Below are 27055 nucleotides of genomic sequence, written 5' to 3' on the forward strand. Positions count from 1 at the left end.
GAGTTTCTGTACAGGAAGCCCAGGACGGTAGACGACGTGTAGAGACTGTCACTGGATTAACGGTGACCCAGGGGCATGGCAGAGGAGGGGGGAAATGGGCAGCTAGCAACAATGAGTAGAAGAAAATGTTCTTAAATGGACTGCGCTAATGATGCCACAATTCTTCTTAATGTGATTGAACATTGAACTTGTGTATGTAGGGGCGCTGGGCCAACTCGTGACCCCAGGATGGTGTGACGTAACAGGCTGAGGTCTCAAACATGAGGCTGCCCTGCAAGACCCGAGCACTCGCCCCTCTTTGGGGGCAGTGGGCAGTCTCTTCAGGAGGTGGCTCTTACAGCCTGTCCACTGCCTTCCAAGCAGCTCGGTGTATTTGGCTGTCTTCTAACGTCTAAGATGATTTCCCCCCATCCTGGTGTTCTTGCTACCGTCATAGCTGCTGGGAAAGAGCCGACGGAATTGGACAAGTCCTCATCAGTGCCCAGAAAGATCACTTTTCTGAAATGGTATCGTCTCTAGTTAGGGCGATGGACTCCCCCTGCCCCCCCACACCCTCCCCAGCATGCACTGGATCAAAACTCGGCTTGCATCTCGCTTGCTCCTTTGATCTTCATGAGGAATGGAGACATTGGACGTGAGGTTTGTGTGTACTTCGGGGCACACGCACATTGTCTAGAGTGGCTCGCAGCAGGGGAGACCCCTTTCTGCTGTCTGAAGCAGACTGCTGATATCTGGGCGCCCGGGCACCAGCCATCAGCGCTCCGCACGCAGGTTCTTCTTGTGCCAGCTTGACTCAGCGCCCCACGTTACCCTACGCAACCCCCAGGGTTTCTGTGGGGCCCTGAGACTGTGTTCCCAGAGCACGAGGGGAGCCTCTGCTCCACAAGTGGACAGCCAAGACCCCGCCCAAGCAGGGTACAGTGACGGGGACCGCTCCGACGGCACGGATGAGGCACACACTTGTTGTCAAATACTAATTTATTAATAACTTTACTCTTGACTCATAAAAAAGAACCTAGTCTGGCTTTGAAATCATGACAGAAAATGTAAAAAGCAAATATCTGACAATTATCAGCTGAAGGTAGGTAGGAGCCACTCATGCAGAGGCTGCGTGCTGTGGGCTGGCGTTGGGGGCCGTGAGCGCAAGCAGCTAACTCAGGAGACCCACTCCTCTCCTCTCTACAGCCACCTGCCCCCAAAGGCCCGGCAGGCCCTTCTTTCGCCACTGAGATGGGGCCAGCCTGCTGGCCGGCCAGCCATTATCTCCGGCACGAGTGACAAGGACAGCAGGCGGTGCGCTCTGATGCTCGTCCGAGCAGCGTGCAGGAGGGTGGCGGTGGCCTTGCTTCTGCGTGCCTACTCTACATATTGTCAACCTTCGGAGAAAAGAAAATCAACCTGCTAGGCCCCGCGGGGCCTGCAGGGCCGGTTCTATTTGTGGTCGGCGAGCTGCTGGAGGCAGAGCTTCATGTAGGCGTTCTTGTTGCGGATCTCCATCACGGCGTCCCGAACAAGCTCGATGAACATCTGCGGCCAAAGCTTCTGCAGCGCCTCGTGCTTCATGTTCACTTCCATGGCTTCCTTCACCAGGTCTTCTATGTACATCTTGCAGAATTTCTTTTTCTCCTTTATCTCCTGTCGGAAAAAGAAAATGTCACCGTCAGGGCCGGGGCTACTAGGGGGGGACCGAGAGCCACTCAGATGGCCTGCCCTGACCCCTTGTCCTCTGCCAAGCCCTCTCCTGCCAACACACTCCCGACAGGGAGCAGTCTCACGGTCTAGGGGCTCAGCGGGTGACATGTCCGAATGGCAGCAGGCTCAAGCCCACCAGCCGCCCCAGGAGAGGAAGAGGAGGCTGAAGGATCTGCAGTCTCAGCAACCCACAGCGGCAGTGCTCCTCTGACCCGCAGCGCTGCCACGCGTCAGAATCGACTGTGTTTTACTTCACAGCCTGCATCTACTTCCACCGCACAGCTCTGCCTTCTGCGTCGGGAATGCGGCTTCCTAAGGACCACTTCCACCTTAGCAGACACTGCGTCCTCAGTTTGGGTCTTTCAGCTCATGCCTGGCTCTCACCCATAGATGACCATTTTACTCGGTAGCAGGTCAGTTAATATCCACATACATGTCTTACACATACATACTTTAAATGCTCTGAATTCACTATTATAGGACAGAGTCAGTGGTGGGATTCAACCGATTCCCACCAGTTTGGCAGAACCAACCTAACTTTTTGTTGACTTTGGTGAAGCACTTGTTAAAATCACACTTGCAATCAGGGTTCTCTCTAAAGCGGGTGGCTGGGCAGCCGCCCAATGTGGAAATCACAAATTTACATTCCTTACTCTTCTTATTGGTTCATTCATTGTGTAAAATTCATTATACTTTTGATGAAACGCTACCTTCTTGTTCCCTCGTGCTTGTTATTTCAGTGAACACACACATAAAGGGAAGAAGTGTCAAACACCCAGAGGGCAGCTGCCTGCCATTCGTTTCGGCCACCATCCGGTGTTTATTACTGAGTAACGACTCATTCAATATTTATTATTGGATGACGTAGCTATTCAATATGTATGTGGGGTACCCATTCCTTTGAGAAATGCTTGTCATAATACACACAACAGAAAGATCAATGGAATGGATCTAGTCATCAGATTTGTAAAGTAAGTAATTCACAGCAATGAGGAAGGAAAAAAATATCAAGGATACATTTAGCTCCCAGGAAAAAGATTTATTTCAACTTCCAATGCATATCAAAACTCCAAAATAATTTCAAGATGAGCTAAAGGGTTGAATTTACAATATCAATAAAGAGTGTGTTAACTGCAAGCTTAGGAAGGTTTGTAATAGCAAGTAGCATGCTTACACTAAAAAGCTAAATACATAGGATTATTTTGATAGCTCTTTGGTTACCTGGTATGTGAATGTGTTTAAACTCAGCAACTGTATGACACATATTTGTTTCATCACATATTAATTTTGACTCAAAAGAGAAACGTGGCATCAAACAGCAAAGTGAGCTCTGGTCGCGGTATGCTGTGCGTGCAGGGTGGATTAGGAAGATCTGTACGAATGTGTGCGCTTGACTGGCTGCCCGCCTGTCGGTCGACGTGCACGCTCGCAGATGTTGTTACTGCCACTACAACTGCAGGTTGCACACGCACTGGTGTTCACATTCATTCTCTTTGCCTCTGGTGCGCTTCCCAGTGGTCATGTGGTGCTGTCGTCCCCTTAGTCTGTTTCCTCCACACCTGTCATTATGCGTCTGGAAATGATGAGTCATTAACTTTCTCGAAGTGGCCTCGTGGTTATGTGTTGGGTTGCTAACCATAGGTCAGTAGTTTGAAGCCACCAGCCTGCTCCTCAGGAGGAAAGACAGGGCTTTCTACTCCCATAAAGAGTTCCCATCTCAGAAACTCACGGGTACAGTTCTACCCTGTCCTACAGGGTTGCTCGCGGTCAGCATAACTCGATGGCAGGGAGTGAGTGTCCACCCTGCCTGTCCCTCCATCCCTATTACCCGTCAAAGAATGTTTCTCTCCACAAGTAAACCTGTCCTTGACTTCTTACAATGATGGCGTCATACAACATTCGTGCTTCATGATTGGTTGATTTCTCTCAGCATAATGACATCATTTATTTTGAAATAAACCAAAAGTTTATTTATCATTTTGAACTGGATTGATTGTTTGGAAATGAACAAGCATTAAGCGACTGTCTGCCGGCTGGAGACTGGAAGCAGAGCTCTGTGACAAAATAAGTAGCCTCGTTGTGTAGCACAACATTAACTCTAGGACCCCAGGTTTTGAGTATATGGATATTTATTGTAAAATTCTTTCAACATCACTGTTTGTTTACAATTTAATGAAAAAGTTGGCAAAAGCATACAGAAAACTATTGGAAACAAATACACTGGAGTGTTAAGACTGTCTTTGGGTCATGAAACTATGATTGTTTCCCCCATTTTCACCTCTTAAAGATTTTTTAATGATTTTTTAAGGCAACACAATATAGTAATCATACATGATTAATTAATTTACATTAACAACAAGTTCCAAGTATCCCCCTTTCTCTATAAAGAGGTATATTTTGGAAATTTTCTTAGGACATGTAACTTTGGTCTAAATAATCAGTTACCATTCAAGGTCCACATGTTTGATATGATGTGCTAACATCATGTGTTGACCTATAATAAAAATATGTACAGAATTTGATAGCTTATAAAAAAACAAATGGTTCCAGCTGTCTACTTCTCAGATTAACCCAAGTTCCTGAACTCTGAAATGCAACTGAGGACTTAGTGGTGAAGAAGTAAGCCTGCTGATGAAGACACAGCTACCTGCCCCTCTCAACACTCAGTGTACCTGGCCTAACCAGAGGCAGGGAGAAGGATAGGTGTGAATCATTGGGGGACAGTAAACAAAAAAAAAGCAACACTGTACAGTGAGCAAAGCAATTCTTACCAGCAGAGGGAAACAATATATTCAGAGAATGTTTCTAAGTTCCCTAAGACAGGATTTGGAACAACGTAAAATTAAAACCACAGAATGTTCAAGTGTTAAGACTAAAAAAAATTCATAATCTAGAGACAAAAAGTAAATGAAATAATTTGCAGTGATGTGTAATGTTAAATACTTGAACACAAATTAAAATAAACTTCAGAAGTGGCATTGCGCAATTGCTGTTGCTGTACATTTTCATGCTATGGTTTCGTCCATCCGATCCTTGTAAACATGTTGATACAGCTTTGTATTTGCAATAAATACCCCTAATTTTGTAACTGTGCTTGATAGCTTTTATACCTCATCCGTCCTCTCTCCTCCAAGCTAATTACTCCTTCTGCCCCAGGACGACTCACTCTGCCCATCCAGCAGGGCCTGTGAAGAGCACGTGCTTGTTACTTTTCTTGCCCTGACCCGTCACAGAATTGGTGTGCTTTGTATAACGCTTTTTCTGTTCTCAAATGCTTTCACCTGCTTGTTTTTTTTACTCCTACAATGTTACTGTGGGATTCACAAAGCAAGCATTTCATAAATTCGACCCTGATGAGAGGAACTCTAGACCAGACTATCTACGCTGACTGCACCGTAGCATTGTGATGGTGGCTTGGAAAAATGGAGGTCACAGGGAGGTTTGGGTGTAGAATACTTTAACCAGCGCTTGCACCGGGCCTTACTCCCCACCTGCACCTGGTAATGCTCCAGACTTTCTCAGGGTTAGACTCCGCCAACTACATACTTTCCGACAGACAACTCCTAGCTCGTCTTCCCAGTTGCTGCAGTCGCGTTATATCTGAACGGCTTGCACTGGACAAATAAGCTGGAGAAACGAGTCAGTAAGGGCTGACGAGGTGTTTAGCCAGAACACAGAATCAGTGTGCAAAGAGGAGAGAGTCTTTTGCGTTAGGGTGGCCAAGAAGGCTTCTGGGAAGCCACGCCCTAACTCGTGAAAGAGTCCAAGGTCAAGAGCCAGAAGCCTGAGTTGCAGGGGTGGCTGGCCAATAGCTCACCATCGGACCACGGGGACTCGACCCGGATGTCCAGCTTTCCTCGTCTGCATGACAGGACTTGAGTGCTGGCAGCCTCTTTTCGCGCTCTGGCTCATTGCTCATATCCAACACTGCGTTACGGCTGAATCCGGGGACTGGGTGACAGCTAGCATGCAACTCACTCGCACTCCCTGCCATCAGTCGGGGCTACTGCATGCCACCCTCTCGGACAGGGCAGAACTGCCCCTGTGGGGTCGGAGACGGCGACTCTTCAGAGGAGTAGGAATTCCCCATCTTCCTCCCAAGGAGCAGCTAGCGTGCTGAACCGCAGACCCTCCAGACTGCAGTCACGAGCCACGGGGCTCGCAGCAAGCCACAGAATGTGACTTACACAGCGCAGTGGCTGCGAACCCCCATTTGGGAGGCCTCAACCTCAACTAACTGCCACAAGGCAGGACAGTCAGAAGAGGGGCTGAGTACTTTGTGCCCACGCGGCTTAAATAGTGTTACAGAGGCAAAAGGCATGTGACTGTGGGAGAAAGACTGGGTTGTGAGACGAGAGAGTGACGAAGAGATGCGGCCAAAGCTCTCAGATCATAAAAGGTAAGTTTTTCCCAGAAAAACTATGGTTTCTGATTGTTAGTCCGATATACTTCCAAAATATGCATGTGCATTCTGGTTCTCTGCAGTTGTCCCTCTCGCAGTGGCCCTGTAGCACAGAGTCGCGGGGCCTGTGGGGTTTACAGCGCGTGCATCTTTACAACAGCCGCAGGCCATCGCTTTCTCTAGGGCAGGCTGCTGGGTAGCAGCCCAGTGCTTAACTGCTGTTAATGAACCACAGCTTTATCAGAATACTTCCTCTCTGGTAAGGCACTTTGTCCTTATCTTTTTACTCTGCTAAATAGTTAATCCCGTGCTATGTCGTATAAATTTTAGGATCCGCTGGTGGGAATTGCAGAAATAACCTGTCCAAATCTTTATTACAACTGCTTTCTAGTTATGGATTGATTTAGTTATGGATTGATTTATGCACATAAACTATTTAGTTCTTCTTTATTGTCTTTCAGTAAAGTTTCACAATTTTCTCCATAATGCTTATTCAAATTTTACTATTGATTTCTACATAGCCTTTGTTGTCATGGTGAATGGTCTCTTCTTTGTAAAACTGATATTTGAAGAGGCAGTACAACCTATGGTGGGTTCTTGGTTCTTTTTCTTGCTGATTTCTAAAAGCTCTTTTTACTCTAAGGAGATTAGTTGAGAACTGTTTTTTTCCATTTGCCTTTGGTTACTTCATTTTCCTGAAGAGCTCCCTCATCTCAAGGCTATTCTTGATTTTCCAGGACTTCTTCTATTCTCTTTCTTTTTAAAAAAATCACTTTATTGGGGCTCGTACAGCTCTTATCACAATCCATACATAAGATTGTGTCAAGCACATTTGTACATTTGCTGCCCTCATCGTTCTCAAAACATTTGCTCTCTACTTGAGCCCTTGGTATCAGCTCCTCATTTATTCCCCTCCCTCCCCACCCCTCCCTCATGAACTCTTGATAATTTATAAATTATGCTTATATTTTCTTTTTAATCTTTAACTATACAATCCATTTAGAATTTATCCTGATGTAAGAATATTATTTCTAAATGCATTTCCCTCGCTTTCTCAATGATACCCATATCAGTTATTGACTCGTTTTGAGATTCTTCACTTTATATAATAAATTCTCTTTTGTATTTGGATATATACAGAGCTTTTACCATCCTATTCCGTGAGGCCATGTCTCCATGACCGCACTGCGTTAATGAATGAGCCTTCACATGTGTTTTGGGGTCTAGCATGTAGCCTCCTCTCCCTGTGTTCAGCGTTTTTGTAACTGCTTTTGCTTATTTCCTGATGGATCTGTGGGACCAACTTACTGAAAAATGGCTCCAATGAAAAATGGTGGTTTGCTTTTATTATTGTTCTCGTGTGACACTGACTCCTGGTGACCCATGTGGCGGAGCAGCACCGCGCCACCAGGCTTCCGGGTTGTCCCCTCTGTAGTGGCAGATCGCCAGCCCTGCTCTGCCTCAGCGGTGCTGGGTGGACTGCAATAGATCACTTTGTCATGATCAGTAGCGCACAAACATATTAAAATTTTAATTAATGAAGGTAACAATGGACAGCTTTTGGTGCAGAGTCTTCCTCTCTCACATGGTAGGTTTTCCATTTGTACAAATCTCTTTTGTGCTTCATTACCCATATAACACACAGACGTTATAACAGTACAAATGGTGCATTGCATTTTAATACCGGGAAGCAAAAAGATCATGGCGTTTTTATATTATCTATTTGTTTTCTTCACATTGATCTTACTCACTTCTTAATTACTTTATTACTCAGCATTCTCTCTCTCTCTTCATACGTTGCTGTTGTAATTTGGGTCTTTTCTTCCATTAAATATTCCTCCTGGTTGTTATTTTTATAGAGAGAAGCTATTGATTTCTAATTCATTAGTAAACTCTCTTATAGGTTTTATAGTTTCTCAGTTATTTCTCTTAGGTTTCTGATAATATTGTCCACAAATAGAAATTACTGACACTCTTCTTTACACTTTACCTCTAAAATCTTTCTCTTCTATAACTGTATTGGCCGAATAGATAAAAAATGATAGTAATACTGAACTTCCTTGTCTTGCTCCTGACTTCAATGATCTATTACTTTAAGCTTTAAGGCTTAAAACAACACTTATTTACTATTTCAGATGTTTCATATCAGAAGTCTAGGCATGGGTCAGCCGGGTCTTGTGCTCAGGACTTCAGTTAAAATCTTGGGCAACCCAACTTCCTGAAGCTCAGAGTCCTCTTCCAATCTCATAGGGTTCTGGGGAGAGTTCAGTTCCTTGTGATTGTAAGTCTGAGGTCCGAGGTCCTGGCTGACTGTTGGCCACGGCTCCGCTCAGACCTGAGAGGCCTCTTGCTGATCCTCTCACAAACACAGCAGAAGACCGACCCTTCTCAGGGAAAGCGTGGCCCTGGTTTAAAGAACTTGCCTTGTCAGTGTTTCCCTTTGTTATCAACTCAAAATCAACCGAACCTTAGTTACATCCGCCAAGTCCCTTACCCTTGGCACATTTCATGGGTGACACAAAGGTGTCCCACACTCTGGGAATCATGGGGCTCACTTTAGTTATAATTTTACTTACCACAAATGGCAAAATTCTTGGGGGGGTTTTCCATTAAGCAAAATGATTAATATCCTATTCCCATCTACCCTACTGATTGATTTAAAAATATTAAGAATAGACACTGAGTTGTATAAAGCTCTCTTCCAGGTCCGTCTCCCCTCCCCCCACCTTAGATCGAGTCATATAATAATATTCACGACCATGGAATCTTCCTTGCATTCCTAGCATAAACCGTACTTGGTCACATTCTGTATGATTCACGTAATGTTCCCCTGTATTCTGCGGGATGACAATTCATTGAGTATTTTTGCTCCACTGTTTTACAAATCTAGTCTAGCTTTTCTTTTTCTGTGAAATCCTTTGGAATTCCAAAGGTTTGGGAGTCAACATTATGCTTGAAAGTTTTTGTTTTTCGGTTCTCTTGAACAATTGAAAAAGCCCTGGAATGACCAATTCCTTAAAGATATGCACTGTACCTGAAGTGAAGAAAACAAAAATTCTCAAACCTAGATTGAAAACCAACATGATAAAGAAGAAAATTTGGAATTTTAGAATCAGCAAGCAATGTCTGTGGAAACAGAAACCAAACGATGTGTTACATTGGGTAGGTCAAGCTACAAATGACTTCTCACGAGTTTTAATGTCACATTTGGTACTAAGGTGAAACTGGCCTGAGCCATGGGCTTTCCAATCACGTCATATGCATGTGAGAACTGGACCGTAAAGAAGGAGAACTGAAGAAGAATGTACACATGGAAATTTGATGACGAGGAATATCAATGCCAGAGGCCAAACATAGCAGTCTTAGAGCACATACAACCAGACTGATCCTGAACAGTGCAGACGGTGAGAAGCTGGCTCCTTGACCATGAACGGGTCATCGAAAAAGACCAGTCACTAGGAAAGGAACACAAGCAGCGATGAGGAAACGCCTCAGTGAGGTGATCTGACCCAACCTGACCCCTTGTGTCTGGATTTGCTGTTTCTCCTCTACTCTCGTCATCTTTTCGTTTCTATCTTATCCCTGTGTCGATGCCAATCTTCCACATTAGAATGCAAGATCCCTACGGGCAGGAACCAGATCTTCTCAAAGCTCTAGGATAGTTGTGTTTGGTGTGTGATAGATGCTTACAATGATGTTCTCATAAGGGACCCATGGATACAGCGAGGACTAAAGAGAGGCTTGTCTCTTTCCTACGGAAGGTGGTAAATGATGTGTCATTAGAGATCAGTAAATGACAATTATTAGGAGGCAGGTGTCAGCTTCATATGGGTAAGTATTTCTTTGCTCACTGCTGGAATTGCTCAATGATGACCAGCCACCTCACCAGACAGTGACCCTCTTGTAGGAAGAGAATTTAGAGCAGAAGCTTAACATCTTTAGCACACTATAAAAACCTTTCTGCCCTGGGTTTTCAAGGTGTGATCCTGATAGACCTTGGAGTTGCAAAAATATACTTGAGAATTGAGGTTGGGGTGGAGGAAAAGAGGAAAAGGACAAGCAAATAAAGCTCTGAGCCTCCATCTTCACTGTGTAACGACATGCTAGTACCATTTGAATAAAGAGCTCCCCAGATGTTTTTTAAAAATCTGGAAAACTACTTTCTTGGACATTTTGGTTCTAAATTATATATAACCGATGAGAGGATAACTATGTATTTTCAAGTAGTGACTTACACGTAGGTCACAAATGCTCAACGAATGCTATTGGCCATCTCAACTCTGTTGCTGAGGGACCTGTGTCTGCTCTCCGTGAGGACTATCAGGAAGACACTGCATGCTTTCATCTTTGTAGCGCCAAGGGCACCGTGGCATTGGGTTACCATAAGCATCTGAGCACGCACAGAGGGAAGGAAGAAGGGGTTCCGATATCTCGGGCTAAGTAGCTGTATTGGGAACGAAACAGGTCAATGGTTTGTGACATAGCTCAGAACCAAAGAGTCAATGCTGCAGGAGACCGGAAGAAGTGATCGCAAACACCCAGGGTACAAGGACCAAGAACTAAATGGAGGCGATGTTGCGCTCTCTGCCAGTTTGGCCAGGGCTGGCTAGAGCCCCACAGTAAGTTTATCTCCATTTGTTCTTCTTTTTAAAAGTCTTCTTTTTATTGTGGTGCACACTAACAGCTAATGCCAAACACGAAGATTTCATGAACGTCTGCATTCTGACATGATCAAACGCGTAATCAGGATGCATCAACGAGGAGTGGTGGTTGCGATGAAAAAACTGGAAACAAAGAACCAGCAGCTACAAAATGTGGCCGTGGTCATAGAAAGCATGCCGGATGTTGCATGATCGAGCTTTTTAAGATTAATGACTGACTCATTGCAAATGCCCTTTTCAACAGCGTAAATGATCACTGTACGTATGGACTTCGAATGCTAGGACACACAGGAATCAAATCAACTACATCTGTGGGAAGAGATAGTGGAAAAACTCATTATCTTCAGTCAGAACAAGGAAGAACAGATCACCAATTTCTCACATGCAAGTTCAAGTTGAAGCTGAAAAAATTAAAGCAAGTCAACACTGAGAGCCAAATTAGGAACCAAAGCAAAACCAGGAGAGCCAAAGTACAAACTTGTATATATCACTCTGACTTTAGAAACCTTCTCAAGAACACACCAGGCACATTGCACACTGAAGAACAGATGAGATAAGGGATCACATCAAGGACATCACACATAGAGAAAGCAATAGATCATGAAAAAGATAGAAAAGACCAAAAGCAATCTCAGAAGAGAGTCTGAATCTTGAAGAGGAACTAAAGAAAATGGAACCATTTTATGATCTCAAGTCTACCTTACAAATGCAGCTGGACTAGAGTTATGTACACTGGTACAGATAGGAATTGGAACCCAGGGAACCCAGGACAAATGATCCCTTCAGGACCAGTGCTGAGAGTGGCGATATCAGGAGGGTAGTGGGAGGGTGGGGTGGAAAGGGGGAACCGATTACAAGAATCTACATGTAACCGCTTCTCTGGAGATCAGAAAACAGAAAAGTGGGTCAAAGGAAGTGTTGGACAGTATAAGATATGACAAAATAATAATGACTTGTAAATTATCAAGGGTTCGTGAAGGAGGGCGAAGTGGGGAGGGAGGGAGGGGGAAAATGAGCTGATGCCAGGGGCTCAAGTGGAAAGCAGATGTTTTGAGAATGATGAGGGCAACAAATGTGTTTGACATAATGGATGGCTGTGTGGATTGTGATAAGCGTTGTACAAGGTCCCAATAAAATGATTTAAAAAATAAATAAAACAAATGGAAGGAAGATAAAGTAAAAGAGCTAAGCATATTTCAAAGGGAAGCTTGACAAGGCAAAAGAAAGTACTGCAATAAAATGTGGAGAGGCCTGGAGTTAGAAAATCAACAGGAACGAATACCCGCAGCATCTTTCGCAGTTAAATACTGAAGTGAAAAATGCACATCTTGATTTTAAATACTGAAGGACTCCATGAGCAAAATGGTAAATGCCACAGGAAACACCAAAACGGCATGGGAGGAATACCCAGAGCCTCTGCTCCAAACCATTCCATCACTGCAGGAAGTCTCCATGGTCCAGAGCACCTGTGTCTAAGGAAGAAGTACAGGCAGGCGGCACTGGTGAAAAACGAGGCTCCCGGAACTGATAGATGTGCACTTTACCCAATGGAAGTGCTCCTCGTGTCTGAGACAGCTACTTGGTCTTTGAACTTAGGGACCCATGTTAGTTCCCCTTCCAAAGAAAGGTATCCATCAGGTTACAGAAATTATATAACAATATCACTAATTTCACACATAAGTAAGTTTCTGCTGAAGATAATTTAAAAGTGGTTAAGAGTACATTGACAAGGAACAGTGAGGATTTCGAAGCAGATTCAGAAGAGGATGTAAAATGAGGGACATCATTGGATATCATTACTAACATCAGATGGGTCTTGTATGAAAATAGAGAAAACCAGAAAGATGTTTCCTGCGTTTTAGTGATTAAACAAAGGCTTTTGACTGTGGATCAGAAGAAATTATGGAAAATACTGTTAAGAATGGACCAATGCTGTCTGAATAGGACAGGCTGGATGAACTATCTGGATGAAAAACAACGGGACCGACAGTTCCGGGGGGACTTGGGGTGGGGGGATAGGGGGCGGGGTAAGGAAGTGGTGTTAACAAACCCAGGGACAAGGGAAAAACATGGGACCCCAAATGGTAGAGAAGGGGGAGTGGCAGGCCTGGTGGGAAATGATCAAGGGTAAGGTTGCTTAGAGAAGAGGTATACTCTAGCCCAGGTGGCGATGAAGCATGGTAGTAGGGCAGGAGGAAGGTCAAGGGAGATGGAGGAAAGAGCTAGGAGTCAAAGGGCATTCATGGAGGTCTAGACAAAGACATGTACATGCAAATATATATAGGAAGATGGGGAAATAGATCTATGTGTCTATATTTATAGGTCAAGTATTAAGGTGGCGGAAGGACCTTGGGCCTCTACTCAAACACTCCCTCAATGCATGAATACCTTCTTTTATTAAATTGGAACTCTATGATGCTCACTCTCCCAACACAATGGCTGGAGCCAAAGTGGGTGAACAAGTAAATGTGGTGAAGAAAGCTGATGGTGCCCGGCTATCAAAAGAGATAGTGACTGGGGTCTTAAAGGCTTGAAGATAAACAAGCGGCCATCTAGCTCAGAAGCAACAAAGTCCACATGGAAGAACACACCAGCCTGTGTGATCGAGGGGTCCCAAAGGGATCAGTTACCAGGCATCAAAGAACAAAAAATCATATCATTGACTGCACACCTCCATGATAGGATCGCTGAAGACAAATGGGTGCATAAGCAAATGTGGTGAAGAAAGCTGATAGTGCCCGGCTATCAAAAGAGGTAGTGTCTGGGGTCTTAAAGGCTTGAAGGTGAACAAGCGGCCATCTAGCTCAGAAGCAAATAAGCCCACATGGAAGAAGCACACCGGCCAGTGCGATCACGAGGTGCCCAAGGGACCAGGTATAAGGCATCATGCAAAAAAAAAAAGATATGTGTATATGTATATATGTATGTGTATATATGTATATATATATCATATTAAATGAAGGGGGAAGTGCAGAGTGGAGACCCAAGGCCCAAGTGTCAGCCAATGGAGATCCCCTCATAGAGGGGTTTAGGAGAGGAGATGGGTTAATTAGGGTGTGAGGTAGTATCGATGAAGAACACAGACTTTCCCCCAGATCCTGGATGCTTCCTCCCCCCAACTACCATGATCCGAATTCTACCTTGCAGGGCTGGATAGGACAGAGGCTGTACACTGGTACATATGAGGGTTGGAGGTACAGGGAATCCAGGGTGGATGATACCTTCAGGACCAAGGGTGTGAGGGACGAAGCTGGGAGAGTGGAGGGTGAGTGGGTTGGAAAGGGGGAACTGATTACAAGGATCCACATGTGACCTCTTCCCTGGGAGAGGGACAGCAGAGAAGGGGGGAAGGGAGACTCCAGATAGGGCAAGATATGACAAAATAACGATGTATAAATTACCAAGGGCATATGAGGGAGGGGGGAATGGGGAGGGAGTGGGGGGGAAAAAGAGGACCTGATGCAAGGGGCTTAAGTGGAGAGCAAATGCCTTGAGAATGATTGGGGCAGGGAATGTATGGATGTGCTTTGTACAATTGATGTATGTATATGTATGGATTGTGGTAAGAGTTGTTTGAGTCCCTAATAAAATGTAAAAGAAGAAAAGAGAAAAAAATGATTAGGGCAAAGACTGTACAGATGTGCTTTATACAATTGCTGTATGTATATGTATGAACTGTGAAAAGAATTGTATCAGCCCCAATAAATTGTTAAAATAAAAAAAAATTTAAAAAAAAAGAATGGACCAATGTACAGAAGGGACTAGTTATCAGACATGAAAGAACTAAAAATCATATCAATGGGTGCCCACCTCCCTGATACGATCAATGAAGACAAACGTGAGCATAAGTAAATGTGGTGAAGAAAGCTGATGGTGCCCGGCTATCAAAAGATATAGCGTCTGGGGTCTTAAAGGCTCGAAGTTAAACAAGTGGCCATCTAGCTCAGAAGCAACAAAGCCCACATGGAAGAAACACACCAGCCTGTGTGACCATGAGTTGTCGAAGGGATCAGGTATCAAGCATCAAGGAACAAAAAATCATATTGAAAATGTGGGTGAGTGTAGAGTGGAGATTCAAAGCCCATTGACAGCCAACTGGACACCCCCTACTGAAGGGTTGTGGGGAGGAGATGAACCAGGCAGGGTGCCAGGTAGCAGCGATGAAACATATAACTTTCCTCTAGTTCTTAAATACCTCCCCCCCCACTATTATGATCCCAATTCTCCCTTACAAATCTGGCTACACCAGAGGATGTACATAGGTACAGAGAGCAACTGGAAACACGGGGAATCCAGGACAGATGACTCCTTCAGGACCAGTGGTGAGAGTATGTGGGGTAGAAAGGGGGAACTTGATTACAAGAATCTACGTATAGCCTCCTCCCTGGGGGAGGGACAGCAGAGAAGGTGGGGGGAGACATCGGACAGTATAATATATGACAAAATAATCATAATTTATGAATGATGAAAGGTTCATGAGGTAGGGGGGAGTGGGGAGGGAGGGGGGAAATGAGCAACAGATATTAAGGGCTCAAGTAGAAGGTAAATGTTTTGAGAATGATGATGGCAATAAATGTACATATGTTCTTGACATAATGGATGTATGTATGGATTGGGATAAGAATTGTACGAGACCCCAATAAAATGATTAAATTTTAAAAATGGACCAATGAAGAACCTGTACAACATAGACAAGATGTAGTTGTTTGAAAAGAACAAAAGGATTCTAGACCAAGTCAGAGAAAAAGCCTTTGATTCAATTCTGATTCACAGTGATCCAACAGGGCCCCGTGGGCTTCTGAGACTGTACATGTCATAGGAGTAGAAAGATCCATCTTTCCCCCACGAGGCTTCTGGTGGTTTCAAACTGCTGACCTGGTGGGGAGCAGCCCTGTGCCAGGAGGGCTCCTGACATGGTTTGCAATCAGGAAAGGGGTGTGTCGGGGTTATAGCCTTTCCGCATGCTTATTCAATCTGTGTGCCCAGCACACCTGAGAAACTAGACTCTCTGAAGGAGAATGTGCTATGAGGGTTAGGAAAGCGTCATGATGAATCCTGCTTGATGAGAGTAAAGAGGATGTGAAGCATGTAAACACAACTCAAAATAACCAGAGAAAAAAATCCCACAACTGGGCCAGGAAGTAACGTCACAATAAAGGGAGGCCACGTTGAAGTTGTTAGCGGTTTCATTTTATTGGTAACCACAGTTAACACCCATGGAGACCATCGATCAAATGACGCATGGCATTAGGCAATTGCAAAAGACCGCTTTCAAGTGTGCAAAACAAAGAGGTGTTATTGAGGACTCATGTGCCTGCCCCAAACTATGGTATTTTCAATTGCCTCATGGATATTCAAAATCTGGAGAATGAAGAAGGAAGGCCAGAGGAGAACTGATGCCTTTGAATTAGGGTGAAGGAGAGAAAGTGTCTGTACTATGAACTTCAAGAAGAATAGACAAATCTCCTCAAAAGAGGGACAGCCAGACGGATCCCTATACATGAGGACGCCAGGGCTCCGTTGTTTTATGTACTTTGGACAGTTTATCAGGAGAGACGGGGCCCTGCAGCAGGACATCATGTTTGGTGGAGACTCAGCGGAAAAAAGGCAGCCTTGGACGCGGCTGCCACCGAGGGCTCAACCACAGCAATGCTGGTGCCCTGTGTCGGACACGGCAGTGCTGGCTTGTGTTGTACACAGCTTTGCTCGAAGGCAGACCTGACCGATGACGCCCCGCAGCAACCATAGACGGGTACCATGGCATGGGAAATATCTACAGGCGTCATTGGCGTTAATTACGTTCATCACATTGTTCGGCCCTCATCATTTACCCTTTTTCTTAATTCAGATAAATCAGGACCTTTGGCTTGAACTTTTGGTATGGATTTGTTTTGAACAAATTTCGGGTGAAACAAAGACACTGGAACAATGATCTCTTCTTTTACCTGTGCCCTCTACTTCTTTGTCATGTCTTGAGGCTTACTGTCCCCATCTTTGTATACATGGCTGAGTCACAGTCTAGAATAACAAAAGTTACCATAAATGACCAAAGAAGAAAGATGCAAAAGTTAACAGTAGGTTTACCTCCAGCTTTTCATGATAAAACTCTCTTGTGGTATAATTCAGCGTAGCGCGATTCGTGTTTTCTCCTGTAGGTCTTTTACTGTCATTATTTTCCTCAATGACGACGCCTGGTTTCTTCCCTTTGGTTTCTAGGAGATACCGGAATTGCTTCTTCCTACGGAAAAGAGAGAGAGAGATTTAGAGAATGACATACCAAAGTTGTTAAAATGTCTTTTTTTCCTATGAACTTGAGATTATTATTTCAGTTCAGCTCATTACCTCTGCCTTTCTACTAATTAGGTCACTCAGTCTAATTCCTTTGTTTCATAATTACTATGAACATGAAGACGTCTCCAACATTTCTAATGTAGGAAAATATTACATTGAAAAAAATCAATCTATTGACCAGTACACAAAACAACTCAATTAGCCTTACCCACAAAACCTATGCTAGGGGGCCTCTTGAAAACCACACAAGCTAGGTCTTCAGCGCATTGTGTGGCTGAGCAATGTTATTCCAAGCTGGAAAATGGAAACGGACACAAGTTTACATTTTGGCAAAACCAAAATAAACTCCAAACAGAAAATCTCTAACTATTAGTATCTATCAAATAAGGACCTTGTAGGTGATCACTGATGAAAGAGGAACCTTGTGTGGTGACGCAGAGGGACACAAATAGCCAGAAATCAGTGGACTGCAAGGTGTCCACCCATTAGGCCGTCTCTAGGTGCACTGACACAACTACTGCACTTTGAACCATGAACTGATGATAAAGGGCAGTAGAGGAATACATTTGACCTTTTTAAAAGTTATTTTTTCTGATTTAAAAGCTTAATGCAATCATTTTGGAATTTGGAGAGTACAAACTTTGAAAAGTATACAGAAATAGATAAAAATCTAATTTTTAAATAAAACATTTAAAGCTCATAAATCTACTGGATTATTTGTCTTATTTACTTATTTATTTATTTCCAGGATCTATTTTTATCTGTATTTTTATAAGATCCCAGATTATAGTAAATATATAATTTTATAAAATGTTTTCAATTATAGCATGCAAGTTTTCTATGCAATTAATAATTATAATGCATGAATAAAATTAATATAGTTATTGAGATAGTTTATTGTGCCAGCCTGGTTGATAAACACATGTGGGATTAATTGAAGGGAGGAGAGATAAAATGGCTCAGTGAGCCTCGCCTTTCTTGTCTCTCGCTCTTTGATCATCGGATCAGTGTGCGGCTGCCTTGCTTGTTCTGTGCCTCGATTTGCAAGCTACACTACCTGTGGGATATCTAACCTGTGAACTGTGTCATAAGACTTGCCTCGCCAGAGAATTGGAATGTATATCTCTAGAGCTGGGAACTGACAGTTGGTGACCTGCCTTGCTGTTTGCTGCCTGTGCTGGGATAGCCTAGCTGTCTCTAAGGAGAACTACCTGGCGGCCCTCAAGACTTGAAGGACTGCCAGTGTCTCACAACTCTCAGGGGAGTGAGTTGCACTGAGCCATTTGTACTGCTTTATAATTTCTTGTATTATCTGTCTGTATATAATTTAACAGTTCATTTCTTGTGTTATGTATCTATCTTTATATATATATATAATTATCAGCAATCTGGTTTTATCTCTCTAGAGAACCCTGTCTAACACAGTTATAGAGCACACTTGGCCACCTCCATGCCCTTTCCTGGGAATTTGCTGCTGCTGCTGTTTGATGCTGTCAAGTCCGTCTTGACTCACAGCAGCTTTATGAACGACAGAAGGAAACGCTGCCAGTCCTGGGCCATTCCCACAGTGACTATGTTTGAGCCCCTTGTTGTAGCGACATCTCGTCGACACTCTCTCTTTTCCCCTGCCCTTCCACTCACTGTACTAAGCATGAGGTCCTTCTCCAGGAAGTGCTCTCTCTCTTGATAGCAAGTCAAAGTATGTGAGATGAGGTCTCACCACCCTTGCTTCTAAGGCGCATTCTGGCTGTACTTACCAGAGAGATTTGCTTTTTCTTTTGGCAGTTCATGGTACTTTTGATATTCATTGGCAGCACCATAATCCAAATTCTTCACTAGAGAGCTGATACTAACTAAAGTTAGTATACTTTTAGCATTTTTAAAAATGAGTGGCTGTGACAGTTAAGGTTTTGTGTCAACATGGCTAGGTCAGGATTCTTAGTGGTTTATCAGTGAACACCTATAGTCTTCCATGACCTGACTTAACACAATGCCATCGTAGCCAATCAGCTGTAAGCCTCTATAATGGGGTAACATTAGGTTGGAACGCAACACCCTTACTCAGCTCACAGCCCTGATGGAATTACTTGCCTTGGGAGTATGACTTGCATCCAATGTCAGTGGATGCTGTGGGAAAGCTTGTTTGCTTTTTCTGCATCTGGATCCTGCATCTGGCTTATGGAACTCTGATTCTTTGCATCTGAACCTGCCATGTTTTCTGCCGATACTGCAAGCTGTCATTTGACCTGCAGACTTCGAATTCATCTGCCTCTGCAGCCTGTGGTCTTCCTGCAGATGATCTCCCCCACAGCACAGTGATGTGAATCAAACGAGGCCTCCAACCCAGCATTTGACCCATGGGCTTGGAACATGCCTGGGTTTGGACCTGCCCACTTGTACACCTCTGTGAGCCATTTTCTTCCTATCTATTTATCTCTACATATACATATATAAGGGTTATTGGTTGAGTTTCTACAGGAAATTCAGCTTAGCATAGTAACATATAAACCTTTATTTGCAATTATGTTCTTTTTTGATTTTTAAGTTATTAAAACAGTACACAGATACATCTTGTAACACCTTTGTTAGCATTTTAAATAACCAACATTTCATTCATCCCATTTTCAACTTCACTATTTCTTCCACTTTCTTCAAGATTATTTTACTGTTATTTTTCTAGCCCTAACCCACTACACCCCAGGACGACTTGGGTGGCTTCAGCCAGAGTGAATCTTACCTATTCCTGGATCATAACTAATCCATTGTCCTTGACTTTTCTCCCTCCGTACATACCCACACTCTTCTCTGTCAATAGAGTCTGTCAAGTACACTTTCAAAGTTTTTTTTTCCATTTTTCCCTTTTTTATTGTCACTGCCTTGTTTCAAGCCTTCAGAATCCCAGTCTTCAGTGTCTGTTTGCTAAAATAGAAGCTTTCTAAACAGTAATCTAATCAGATCATTTGCACTTTAGAAAGTACAAGTTTTCATTCTGATTTTGTGCGCATTACACAGCTCTTCAAAATCAGACTGTAATCAGGCTTTCTACCTCATTTCCAATGTCTGCTCACATCATTCCATGTTTCAGTTATACTGAACTACTTAAAATTCCCGGTGCCTCTGAAGATCTCTCCCCCACTTGAAAGACTCCTGCTCGCCCCTGACTGTTATAGTTAAGTTTTATGTCAACTTGGATAGACCAGGTTTCTCTCATGATATGATGTCACATATTTTTGGATCTTCTGGGAAGCAGTCAAGCAGTTGTAGGGAGATCTATTCTGGTCACACCCGTGATACAATTGAGGCTGGTTTTAGTCAGGAGGTGGCTGACTCTTAGTATGAATTGACAGTGTGTGGAAGTTAGCTCACTTCTGATGGATTAGGATCCCACATCTGGTTAGCTGACCTCCTGTTATATATAGTCTCTTGATCTCAAGAGCCATCAGCGAAGTGCTGACACTGGATTCATTCTGCCTATCTCAGTTTCCTTTAGCTCAACATGCACCAGCCTGGGGGCTTCCTGCTTCATCATGCTGCTTCCTGTTCCTCAGTCCCTGCAGCCACGGCAGTCAGGAGAAACCGTCACCTTCTCTCTGCCCCGTGGACTAGATTCAGGCTGGATTTACCTACTTCTAGATCTGTGTGAGTCATTTCTCAATAGAATTCTCTTTCTATATACATACACAGACAAGTGTCAACAGGATTATTTGCTTCTCTAGAGTCCAGTCTAACACGCTAACTAGCTAGACATCACCTTGGTGACGCCTTTCCTGGGGTTCCCCTGAAACATAGAGGTACTCTCTCCTCGTCGCTCCCACTCCTCTCCTGCAGCATCGGAAACACCGGCACGTGTTTTGCCCATCTTATTAGATTACAAGGCACACGGAAACAATGCCTTACATACCCATTCTTTGAATAATGACAGCTACAAAATCAATTGGGGATAAATGCTCATGGGATGAGTAAATGGCATGGTTAAGGAGTATGTAGACTTTGTTACCTTTTTTAGTACGATAGGAATTTTATTAAAACTACAAAAGTGAAAGGTTACCTGGCATCACCCAGAATTGAAATCGTGCGGTACTGGGGTAGTTCAGAAGATGCCACGTGAGCCAGGATTCCAAAGAGCCTCTCAGCCATTATCATATCATTCTGCGTCACCTAGAGGCACACCAAGGGGGAGAAGACAATGCCGTTCACAACACAGAAGAGGGGGTGGGGGAAGTTTGCCTAGCTTGAATGTAATCGATGTTCATGAATTTTCAATGTAGACATTATTGAATTGGTATATGTTTTACAGTGTATATTCTCAACAACAGTAAAACAAATACAAATGACATTGTTTTTCAGCGTCATATAACTAACAGAATTTCAAAGAAAGGCCAAGATTAAGTATTTCCAACGTCCACTTGAGAGGAAGGCTGGCAGTAAAAATATTGGTAATGTTCTTTCCTCTGAGCTTCACTAGGAGGAAGGGTTGTGAATGTGGGGGCCATAACGCTGCAGGGTGAGTGGGGGGTGATGAGTTAGCTCGGACTGAGAAGCTGTTTTTCCTGAGACTTGAACTTGAGGTACCGTGCATTCCTAATGACTTATTTTTTCAGGAGCCTTACTGTTTCTGTGAGCCTGATTCTCTGGGGGCAGCACCCTCCATCACGAAGACTCATCGTAATGACGCGTCAAAGGTAAGTATCCAAGGTGTTGTTCAGACCTTGCTGCCCTAAGGAAAATGTTTTCACTTCCTGAGAGGTGAAACTCTCACTGGATGACAAAGGATATTCTTGTTCTTCCTAGAATTCTTTTATTTAATTGACTGCAGTCTTTCCCCTGCATGGATCAACTTGTCACAGGTATACCTGGCAAGAGTTCATTTCTGTGTTAACTGAGAAAGTACTAAAAGCTGAAAGCTTGACTTGGATTAATATCTGGGGATATTTTAAATATATATATAAAAGAGTTGCCTGAACTTTATTTTATTTTTCTTTCTTTCTTTTTTAAAATATCATTTATGTGGGGGCTCTTACCACAATCCATACATACATCAATTGTATCAAGCATATTTGTACATATGTTGCCATCATCATTTTCTAAACATTTACTTTCTATTTGAGCTCTTGGTATCAGCAACTCTTTTTTACCTTCCCCCTCCCCCCTCCCCCCTTGTGACCCCTTGACAAATTATAAATTATTTTTGTGTTCATATCTGATTGTTTGCACTGTAAATGCTGTTGGTTGATCTTATAGTTTAATTTTTCTCGGCCAATGCCATTTGAGTTGCTAGAGGACATTTGGTAATGTCAGAAGTATGTCGGGGCTATTACGACTTCATTCACGGAGAGGGGTGTGACTGGTACCTAGTGGGGATTGCCTAGGGATGTTGTGAAACGCCCTACCATTCACGAGACAACGGGCCTCACTCTCCAACAAAGCAATAAATGACCTAAGCTGTCGGGAGAGCTGAGGGTGACAAAACCTAATATAGTGACGGTTTGAGTTTTCTAATTAATTAGCAACACTACCTATTATATACTTCACAGATATTTTCTTTAAAATGAACCCATAATTCACCAATCCTGTGTGCACATGAGTCAGTGCCTATTAACCTTCACAGTTTATGAAATACTATTCCCTCACCTCTGGCCCACCGCTAAGCTAGCTTTCGGTCCAATATAGTCCCCTGGTGGTCAATACAAGCTATGACTCCATATTTTGCTGATTCTCATAATGCAATTTAATTCTACCTCGAGCAAATCACTGTCTCTCCCACAAAGAAAGGAAGAAATGTAGAGTAGCATCACTACATTGAAAATGGGCGAGAAATAAGATAAGCAGGTGTGTACTTCAGGGCTGTGACTCCGGTGAGGAATAGCCCTGGAATGACCCTTTTCAGAGGAGCCTCGGGGTGCAGGGATGGAGCAAAAGGTCAGCAGTTTGAGCCCAGCAGCTGCTCCGTATGAAAAGAGGGGCAGTCTCCTACTGCCAAAGCCACAGCCTTGACAACCTGATTGGGCAGTTGTTCTCTAACCTAGAAGACTGCTATGAGTTGGATTATTCTCAGAAATTTACATTTAAAAAATTATACTGGTTCTTTTCATTATGCCCCTACTGTATGTAATGAAACGTTACCATTTCGTCATTTTAAAACGTTCTATAAAACGGGCATTGTTCTTTAATGGTCCATGTCTGAGTAAACACAGTACTTAGTGTTGATCTGGCTAACGGTTTGGGGTGACTCACCATAGTTGAAACAAGGTCCCCCTGCTATCCCAGGAAACCCTTGGAAACTCTTAGGATTCATCACCAGGTCCTTCTTAGGACTCAGACCTCTCTGGGGCGGTACTAAGAGATCAAGACTTCACCAAATCGGTTGAGAACCGCCTGGAAATGAAGTCATCGGAAGGCTCTAGGTTTGCCCCACTTCAACAAATTGCTGCTACTGGGGTCCTGGGCCTGTCACTGTGGAAACAACTTCATACACACTCCCACAGGTTGTCCAAGAAACCTCCAGTATCCCAATCCCCTGCTTGGATTTTAAGTTCTAGGCCAGAGGCGACAGGAGCCATGTTGGTCTGGTAGGTGACAGGTTGGGCTCACAGCCGGAAAGGCTAGCAGTTCGAACTCACCAGCTGCTCCACAGGAGAAAGATGAGGCTTCTGCTCCTATAGGATATCTAGTCTTGAAAGCCCTGTGTAAGGTAACTGTGAGAGGGCATGGACTCCATGGCAGCAGGTTTGGTTTGTGCGGGTTTCGTGTTCAGAGGTACCTGTTTGTCATCCGTTGCAGGGACACAGAGCTGCTCTCACTTCTGTGCTGACCAAGTTTATAGATCATCTTACACCAAGGAGGCCTTACGGAATTCACGAGAATACAATCATACTAGTAACATGTTCAGTGTCACTGGACTGATTTTGACTCCTAGTGACCCACGGGGCAGAGGAACACATCTTAGATGTCACAACATTTAAAATATTTTTTTTTTCAGAAATTCCACTGCAAATATTTAAACTCACAACCATTTTTACTGGGCAGTGCCCTTAGGACTTAGCTCACCTCCGTTCCATTTATTTTCTGCATACTGAAATGGCTCAACCTAAACAGTACATAGTATTTCCAGAGTGTGAAGCTGACAACTGGATTTCCTTGAGGATCGATTGTCAACTGGTCGATGCGACGGAGTTGCGCGAGTGCATTAAACTGCTGCAGCATGACAAGATTTGTTTCCTTGAACTTAAGGTGCTGTGATCATAAAACACACAGTTAGTCAGGTCTCTTAAAACAGTCGCACTACAGCTTCACAGATCATGCCCCCAGTTCATCTATTACCTTGAGGATTAAGTAATATAATATGCTTTTTAATGAGATTAAATTACCTGAATATACTAATCCTAAACTATATAACACTAATGTCTCAATTGACCCAATATTGTAACTAAGGTGATTTCTCTACTGTAAAGAATGCTTTCTCGCTTACTAACAAAGATTCTTTACATTGATATACATATCCAATAATTCAGATTCTTGCAGGCATTACAAAGATTCTATTGGCTTTACTTTGACATTAATCCAACAAAGAAAAGACAGATAATTCTGAAAACAGGGCTCTCAGTGCTTCTGGAGTGAACTAGTTAGCCATTGGCAATGGGGTCTTGCCAACTACTCTGTAGACCAGTGAAAGGGGTTAAAGGAAAACTAGGTCCCTAAACTTCAAGTACTAGCACAGTTTTCTACAGGTGACTTTGGATTCTCTCCTCCACATACTGTTCTCCACTTCGACCGCTCTTCTGTAGGAAGGTGACAGTGGCAACACAAAACAAAACACCATAAAGGAGCGGTGAGAACACCTTGTTGGCTAAGCGAGGACAACCCAGCTATAATGCAAACACAGGACGGCCCATTACAGGGCCAGAGTCTCTTCCCTGCGGGCTGCTATCTACTACAAAGTGCGTAATTGGAGAAGGCTGACTTCTCCACGGTACTTTAATTAGCTACTAACATTCTTCTAAATGTGTTAAGGGATTATTGTAGAAGCTGGATGATAAATGCGCATGTCCCACCGGTGTCAGGTACAGCAATGCATACATATTAGAGGGTCATATGAGGTCCTGCTCAATGTTTTATAAGGTAGGAATAGATCATTTGAGTAAATTTATATTATCCTTGCTACTCCATAAAAAAATTGCTTTGAAAGAGAAAATTTCCATTATTAATTGAAACTGGAAGGCCATTTATGAATACTAATTTAAATCCCAGCTCCACAAAACCTACGCCAAAACTTAGCCTCCCTGCCAGACAGAACTGCATAAATGGAAGTTAGAACACACGAGTCATGACTGAGAGCAATTCACATCTACTACTAGGAGGAAATGTTTACCAGAGAATTAGGAAACTTAATCTTCAGTTTGGGAAGCACTTGGACAATTTCATCGAACTCTATGAAAGTGAAGGAGACCGTGGTGACCATTCCGGCTGTTTGAACACTCCAGTTCCGATCCAGAGATTCCAGGGCTCCTGAGCCGTAGAGGGAAAGGGTGTCCCCGTCCACCTCCACAAGGTGTGCGTCCATGACAGATAAGCCTTGTACAGCATTGAGGAGCCCTGGGTCTGCAGACCTGGAACACCAAAGGCAAACTTTACACGAAAGGCTCATAAGCTTTTACTTCCAAAAGCAAATACCGAAGGCAAAAGACCTGTCAAAAAAGCTCTCTGAAAGGTTGGTTCAATTTTTAAATTTTTATTTCAATAATGAAACCCGGATCACCAAGACTGATTTTCAACAAAACATATGGAGGAGCTATATCCCTGTAATATTTATTTTAATGCAAAGAGTGACCAAACCAAACCCCACTAGTAAACACACAGTATTCTTTCAATGAATCTATATTTTATTTAGTTTTGAAACAATCCACTCAATATATCATGGGTATCTTTTTGTGTCTATATAAGTAAGTTTTCCTAATCTATGAAGTAATCCATTGTCCAGATGAAAAAATGTATTTTTAATATTAAGAACACATATTAATATTACTTGTAAAACATCTAGAAAAAAACATGGAATTGTTAGTAATAGTTTCTCTCACAGAGATTGGGTTGAAGGGGACATTTTGACTCTGTATATTTTAATACCCCATTGTTTGTTTGAAATTTTTCAAGTATATACTATAATATAATCATTGAAAATATCCTGCAAATTTTGAAATAAATTATTTTTAAATCCATTATCTACTTGATTTTGCATATACAAAAATACTTTTATGTATTTCATTGATTGAGGCAGTTGTTATTTCCAAAGTAAGACATATTTTCTCTATGAGTCTGTCTAATAAATGATAATTATACAAAAATTATGCTATAATCTTAGAATTATAATTAAAAATAATTTAATAAAACATAAGTTTATAATTAGTTTTAATAAAATAATTATTTTATAATTATAAAATAATAACAGGGTTCTGGGCCCTAGTAATTGGTTTTTCCCAATGTGTACTGAGTTAATGAAGTATTAAAGATATTTAGAAGTTTCATAATGCTGATGTTGGAGATCCGACAAATAAGCCACCTCCTTGTTGGTTTATTACACGTTGTTTTGTGTCTTTATTTCCAGTGCACAGGTTAAACTGTGGCACATTTGTCTGTAAAATAGCAAGTTGGATCATAGGATCAGTCTACTTGAAGTGAACATGCAACCAAGAAAATACAAAAAGACTTGATTTCTGCCAGTCTAGTGTTTCAGATAATAATAATTATATGGCATTATTCTAGCATTCAATGTGTATGAGTAAATGAACAATCCCATATATTCTTTTTTTAAAAACATTTAATTAGAGGCTCATACAACTCTTATCACAATCCATACATATACATACATAAATTGTATAAAGCACATCTGTACATTCTTTGACTTCATCATTTTCAAAGCATTTGCTCTCCACTTAAGCCCTTTGCATCAGGTCCTCTTTTTTCGCCCTCCCTCCCAGCTCTCCCTGCCTCATGAGCCTTTGATAATTTATAGATT

The 27055-nt window shown here is 42.8% G+C and overlaps 1 protein-coding gene across 3 annotated transcripts in view; it reads right to left on the reverse strand.

The window, feature by feature from the left end:
* Nucleotides 1-966: 966 nt before the first annotated feature.
* LRRC49 (leucine rich repeat containing 49) overlaps nucleotides 967-27055 on the reverse strand; it is a 187750-nt gene continuing 161661 nt past the window's right edge. For all 3 annotated transcript variants that reach the window (XM_075535511.1, XM_075535512.1, XM_075535513.1), the window contains 5 exons: nucleotides 25415-25652; nucleotides 24094-24279; nucleotides 21095-21204; nucleotides 16840-16993; nucleotides 967-1635 (listed from right to left, as the gene is read on the reverse strand). In XM_075535511.1, coding sequence (XP_075391626.1) covers nucleotides 1432-1635; nucleotides 16840-16993; nucleotides 21095-21204; nucleotides 24094-24279; nucleotides 25415-25652 — 892 coding nt within the window. In that variant the 3' untranslated portion in view covers nucleotides 967-1431. The remainder of the gene's footprint in view (nucleotides 1636-16839; nucleotides 16994-21094; nucleotides 21205-24093; nucleotides 24280-25414; nucleotides 25653-27055) is intronic.

The sequence above is a fragment of the Tenrec ecaudatus genome, chromosome 17 (genome assembly GCF_050624435.1).
Source record: "Tenrec ecaudatus isolate mTenEca1 chromosome 17, mTenEca1.hap1, whole genome shotgun sequence".
NCBI classification, from domain to species: Eukaryota; Metazoa; Chordata; class Mammalia; order Afrosoricida; family Tenrecidae; genus Tenrec; species Tenrec ecaudatus.